This window comes from Cynoglossus semilaevis, chromosome 8, assembly GCF_000523025.1.
Source record: "Cynoglossus semilaevis isolate Cse_v1.0 chromosome 8, Cse_v1.0, whole genome shotgun sequence".
Taxonomy (NCBI): domain Eukaryota; kingdom Metazoa; phylum Chordata; class Actinopteri; order Pleuronectiformes; family Cynoglossidae; genus Cynoglossus; species Cynoglossus semilaevis.
In genome coordinates, this window is record NC_024314.1 from 3,628,863 (window position 1) to 3,635,086 (window position 6,224).

Genomic DNA, 6,224 nt, shown 5'->3' on the forward strand with positions numbered 1-6,224 from the left:
AATGTGATTTTGTCACTGATGGAATGTCAACTACTATATCATGTCACTTGCCAGTCCTGCATTCTGCTTCAAGTGTGTGAAAGATACCAGATTCATGATTATAACAGGTTTTTATGTTTTAGTTTTTGCATCAATTTTCCCTAGGTACTGTCTTTCAAACTGACTTGTTTTTTTCTGAAGCCTCTGGATTAATACAAAACTGTTTTGGCCATGATCTGATGTGTAAAAAATAGAGAAATATTAGTCTCTGCTAATGATGTTAAAAGCTGACTGGCTGAATTTAAGACTAATAAACTTGAATTTAAGAGATGCTTGGGTCTCTAAGCTGTTTTATTGAATGAGATTGTGTGAGATTGTGTGTATGCAAAATAAAAATGGGAAGTACTTTATTTGTACTGTATTTTTAACAACTTAATAACAATCTCATTTAGCAGTCAATCACACATCAAAAAGGAAATTGGAGCTGCTTTTCCAATATGGAAGCTGGAATATGTGCACACACAATGTGTATTGCATCACTTTTCACCTGTTATTTTGGCAAACCAAGATAAATTACCAAATTGCAAATATTACCAACATTTTTATTAATATTGAATTATTATATTTTTATAACACCTGCCATCCACTATTAAATAATTGAAACCATTGGCAGCTTAGATTGTGTCCACGGATCTCTGATCGAATCTGCTAATTAGCAACGAATGGCTAGCACGCATTAGCCTGGCATTAGTGTTAGTCAGTTACCCTGGGGAGACCTAGCCTACTATGAATGACTGAAAAAGTTAGCATTGACCTGTGTCACGGAGTTAATATTGGTTTGTTTTTTGTATTTTAATGACAATTATTCTGTAACTTACGTTTTGGAAGAAGGCATTTCACCGCGAAGACTCTTTCACTGTCCGTGTGACGTCATCATCGCGGTTGCTCGAACCCCCGACGTCGGTGAAATCATCATCTGTTGAGGAAGTTGTATTGTTAGCTCAGTGGTTAGCCGCAGATTTATTATAAGTATATGCCATTGTTCAGTGACGTACAAAAATATGCAAATATTAACTTTTTGTTGTGTTAAGTTTTGGCGCTTGACATAACTACAGTATTACGTAAGCACACCAGTGAATCGAGGGCGCTGATTGGCCGCAATCACTTCTCGAAGTTAGACACATTGAAATCTGTGAAAGAGCGAACACATTTGTGGGGTGGAAGGGTTGGCTTTTCTTTTCTATTGTTTTTAGTTTGTTTTTTACCTTAAAGTATGAAACGTGTCATACAAATAAAATTTGATTGGATCTGTTGTAAAATTAACATTCAGCTGAATTATTACATATATTACACCTATTTCAGTTTTGTGCATTTTCGTGAATTTGTTTTTCTATGCTTCAAATGTATTTAAAGACAGAACCCAGCTTTCCATAAAAAGTTATTAGACTGCCCGTCTACACACCCCCCCCCCAAAAAAAAAAACAAAAACAAAAAAATACCAACATATCTGTATTTTCCAACTTGCCGCTGTTGGATTATTTTAATATTCAACCAGTCCTTAATATAATTTGGTTTTATTTAATATTTAATCAATAATTATTTAATTGTCCTATTTATTTGATCTTTTTTTATTTATTTAATTTTAAATGTATGTATTGATGCATGTATTTTTGTCAAACAAATTAAATTACCCTAGCATATAAATGTGCTATAAAAAAAAATAAAAAATGGATATGACTGCAGACAATGTCCCAGCTAAAGTAGTATGAACCAGCAGGATGCTGTGGATTGATGGAGGACAAAGCTGTGTCTGCTCAGTGCATTAGTCTTGTAGCTATGGGTGGTGACTACAGAGGACATGGAGGACAAAGTCACTGTGAGGAGCTGGGAGAAAGCTAGTTTAAATTGTCCCTGCATCTACACAGCAGAGTTTGTCATAGAAAAAGGTTTCATGCTGTCAAAGCATACAGGTAACAAAACAACTAAACACCTTAAAATTATCTTAAATATTATATCAAAATGCTGAATTAGAATAACAAAGAATACCAAATCCAACTATTTGCAAGTTAAATCATAACATACATTGACATATGCCTTTTTGCGGTATAGGTCATACGTTACTGGCGTTGTAACTGCATTTGTTGTACTGCTGAAAGTATAGTTTTTCACCGTGTATGGCGCCCTCTTCTGGTAGCAGCGACGTGGTACAACACTCTGAAACTCTAGGTGATTCCCGTTGAGACAGTTGCACAAAAAACTTCTGTCCAAGCTAGTCAGTACATTGAAAGCAGCTGTGAACAGTTTGTGTACAGAGACTCACGTGAGGATTCTTTTAAAATACGTCGAAAATACGAACAAAGAGCATTATAACTTCAGACAACCGAATGCAGCAAGAAATTTGATAAATACTAGGAAAAATGTCAATATGATGTATTTTCATAAAAATGTTCCATATGGTTGAATATTTAGGTCCTGTTGCCTAAATAGTAGTTTACTTCATCGTTTTAACTTGATGTTAGCAAATATTCTTCCTTTGTTACATTTTATTTTCATTTGTTTTCAAGTCACACATAAATGCTGGGTTTATGAGATCAACGGAGGCATAAAATAAAGACTACACTATGTTCAGACAGTTTTGGGAAGGATTATAATACAATAAAGGCACACTTTCATTGGTTACAGAAACCTAATTTTTGGACACAGTAGAAGGACAGAGGTCTCAGAGAGACAGAGAAAGAGACAGAGAGACAGAGGCATATGAGGTGAAGTGAAGTTTACTGTTGTTGTGCTTTATAAAAGTCCAGTACAGACTTTCGTCAGTAAAAGCCATGTAATTGCACCCAAAGGACTCAGACTGTGAGAGTGTGGTCTGATAAAAACAAATGTAACTGTTTGGCCTTGATTCTTGGCATCATTTCTGGAGCAGAGATTCTCAACAGAGAATCTGGCAAACTCTGGGGATTTGTCAACCACCAGGAGATATAGATGTGAAAAAATTCAAATAAATCTTTCAAAATATTAGCCTACATTTTTTTAAATTTTTGTGACTGGGTCCACAGCTAATTTGATTAAGAGCCTAGAAGTGGGTCAAGTGACAAATCATGCAGTGTGGGAATAATAGTGAAGAAAAAAGTCATTTTGATTTTTAAGTTTGTTAGCCCACATACCGTATCATACACATCTGGGCCGAAGTTTTTGATAGTGCACTACAGACTGCTGACTGTAGCCCACATCTTGGATAACAGAGGTGCCCAACTATGGGCTCATAAGCTAGGTCAAGTGACCAATTGGTGCTATGATCACTAGGTCAAGTGATCGGCAGTATGAATTATGTTTTACTCACCACATAGGGGCCAGAAATGTTCCAAACTACTTTATGCACAACGTTTATATGTTTACCTTTACTACATGATGACAAATACATTTGACAACAAAGGATTTAGGGTTGAAATTATTAAATATAAAATACATGATGAGATTTTGCCAGGGAAAACACAAGTTGTTCTGGACCTGGAGGAACCCAGAAATGTTTTTGTCCTTCTACATGACTGCCAACTCAGAAGCAAGAGCTTGCACAACGTGCCTGGAGGCAGCTCTCTAGCTTCTTGGAAAACATTCTTCAAGAAGATCGGGCGGTCCTGGACATACATAAGAAACTCAGTATCCTAGGCTGCAGCATTTGCCTCAGAGGAATGAACAATTTATCCACTGCCGAGTTGTGAAATCTGTTTCCAGGAACAGGAATAGAACAAAATGATCCATGATTGAAGAATAAAAACAACCTCAACCACAACAACAACAATCGCAGCTCCAGCAGTTGAATCTAGTGTATTGTACACTGTCAAGAACAACTGATCACTCAGCTTTGTGCATGCCAGTACTGCTCAGTACTGTACTGTACAGTAGATCAACTGAATACATGTTGACCCCAGACCACATAGTAGACATCACATGAAGACCAGCCTAATCTTTTTGAAATGTTGACCCTCAAAAAACCCAAATGTTGCTTCAATGCCCCAAACACATTTTTCCAATAATATATGTCATTATGTCATAAAGCCTGATGAAGACAATTCCAATTTATTACTCATGGACAAATGTAGTGTACACTAAAACCAGACTAAAGTCAGAGCCAGCATTTTTTAGATTCGTATGGCTGTTGTTTTTTAAATACTGCTCAAACACACATACATACATAAATGACAATTATACATTTAAACTAAACAAGAGGGTTTGGAGGTGATAGTAGTGAATATATATATATATATATATATATATATATATATATATATAATTTTTACGTGATTATTAAGCTAATGTAGAGATTAGAAAATAGAGGTTTAGGGGTTTGTTTAGAAAAAAAATTGGAGAAGAAAAAGGAGGAGGTGTCACTGGGTGGAGTTAAAAGTTCCTTCAGCTGTTCTCTCTCTCTGTCCCTCTACCTCTCTTGCTTCATTAGACACTGGTGAAGTAGGAGGAGGAGGAGAAGAAGAAGGAGGTGTATGATAAATGAAAACCTCTCCTCTTCTTCTCCTTCTTCCAGAGACGACTCTTCCACAGCTATGTGTCCATTCCGTCACATCTGGACGGTAAAAGCAACCCCGGCATCCAGTCATTGTGGAGCCTGAACTTTTATGGAGTTGACTCCTGAGTTTTCATGCAGACCAGAGCAGAGGAGCTAAGATGAGACGCGGACCATGAATATTTTGTTTGGGCTTCTTTCTCTCTAAAGGAACCGAGGAGAGGTAGGACTGTAGCACCTTTACACACTGGATCATCTAGATGAGTTCTTGGGGCTCTTTTACACAGCCTTATAGGAGAACTTAACACCTAGTAACCAGAGTTAATCAAAAGTCGATGAATAGTTTTGCATCAGATTGTCTCTACATTAACAAGTGAATGTAAACGCATCCCTACCTGTATTTTACTGTAGTGTTGAGGCAACATTGAAATAGTTATAATAGTTAGTTATAATAAAAGTTATAATGGTTATAATTTATGTATTGTTCTGCGAACGTAATTTTTTTATACATTGTTATTTTTAAAAAGTTAAGCTGCATTGATTTATATTGCTAACAAACAAAAATAATATTAGTCATTAAAAGAGATACAGTCACTTCCCTCTGTCTCTCTTGTTTGGACTCCTGGTCAATCAGTGGCAGTTTAGGAAAACATCATTAATTTAGATGTTACAATAAATACGTTGCAGATATAACTTTGGCTTTTTGCTCCTGAAGACACTTCATTTCTTTAAATGAATGAATTGAAAAAAATAGCCAGAATATCCGCCAGAATATTTCCTTGGAATAATTTGTGTCAGCAGTTAGTTTTGTCTGATGTTGGCTTAATAATGCATTTTCCTCTGCTTTATTAGATTCATGTTTTATCTAATTATCCACTAACGTTTTAGCCACAGAATCTGCAGACTATTTTGCAGTTAGACATGTAAGAGAACAAATGGCTGATTGTAACTCTAATTTGAACTCTTTCTTGACCGTGTTGAGTTCTTGTTCTGTGGTGACATAAGACTGATGGAGTGACAGTGCTGTTCTGATTTCCAGGTGATCGTCATGTCTCTTTGGGTGATTCTTCCAGTCAGCCTGCCAGTCTTCACCATCACTGGAATATGGGTCGTGTAAGTACTTCTGAACTAATTCCTCAGATTTATGTGTATTTATGAATTTGACACATTGGCATTTTTATATGACTTTGTTTTGGAGCATTAAAAATGCAGATTTTTTTGGGAGCTATTAATAAATAAATATAATCTGAAATGTGTCCTAGGACTTTGACTGTAAAATGTTAATGTAGAGAGTTAAAATGATCATAATGTCTGTTCTTCAATGCTTATGTATTGTATCTATGTGGAATAATTATCAGTCAAGCACTGGCAACAATTATCATCACTGCAAAGAAACCTAGAACAGGAACGTGTCGAAAGAAGAGTTGGAAAATAAACACAATAGATCTACCACATGTTACACAGCTGGGATTTTCCAAGAGTGAGATATTGACTCAAATCTCAGTCTCAGCTTTTATGACAAGACAACTCTGAGACAAAAAATAATCACTGAACCCTCAAAACATGTAGGATCAACTCTTTGCCAATTCTGTTCTGCACACTGACGTGCAGCAAATATGTCAGCCTCAAGTTTTCTGGGACATGATTATTACTGACATTAACAAAGTCATTGTTCAGTGTATCTTTTGATGCCCTGAACTTAGATGTATGACACTGAACGTGG

At 36.1% G+C, this 6,224-nt stretch overlaps 1 protein-coding gene and 1 long non-coding RNA gene across 2 annotated transcripts in view; one reads left to right on the top strand and one right to left on the bottom strand.

Moving 5' to 3' along the window:
* Positions 1–6: 6 nt before the first annotated feature.
* LOC112487350 (uncharacterized) overlaps positions 7–6,224 on the bottom strand; it is a 15,809-nt gene continuing 9,591 nt past the window's right edge. Inside the window, exon 5 of the long non-coding RNA XR_003050379.1 lies at positions 7–955. This is a non-coding gene — a long non-coding RNA (uncharacterized LOC112487350). The remainder of the gene's footprint in view (positions 956–6,224) is intronic.
* Positions 4,280–6,224, top strand: part of LOC103381617 (transmembrane protein 150A-like) — a 13,068-nt gene continuing 11,123 nt past the window's right edge. Inside the window, exons 1-2 of the mRNA XM_008314053.3 lie at positions 4,280–4,724; positions 5,541–5,614. Coding sequence (XP_008312275.1) covers positions 5,550–5,614 — 65 coding nt within the window. The 5' untranslated portion in view covers positions 4,280–4,724; positions 5,541–5,549. The remainder of the gene's footprint in view (positions 4,725–5,540; positions 5,615–6,224) is intronic.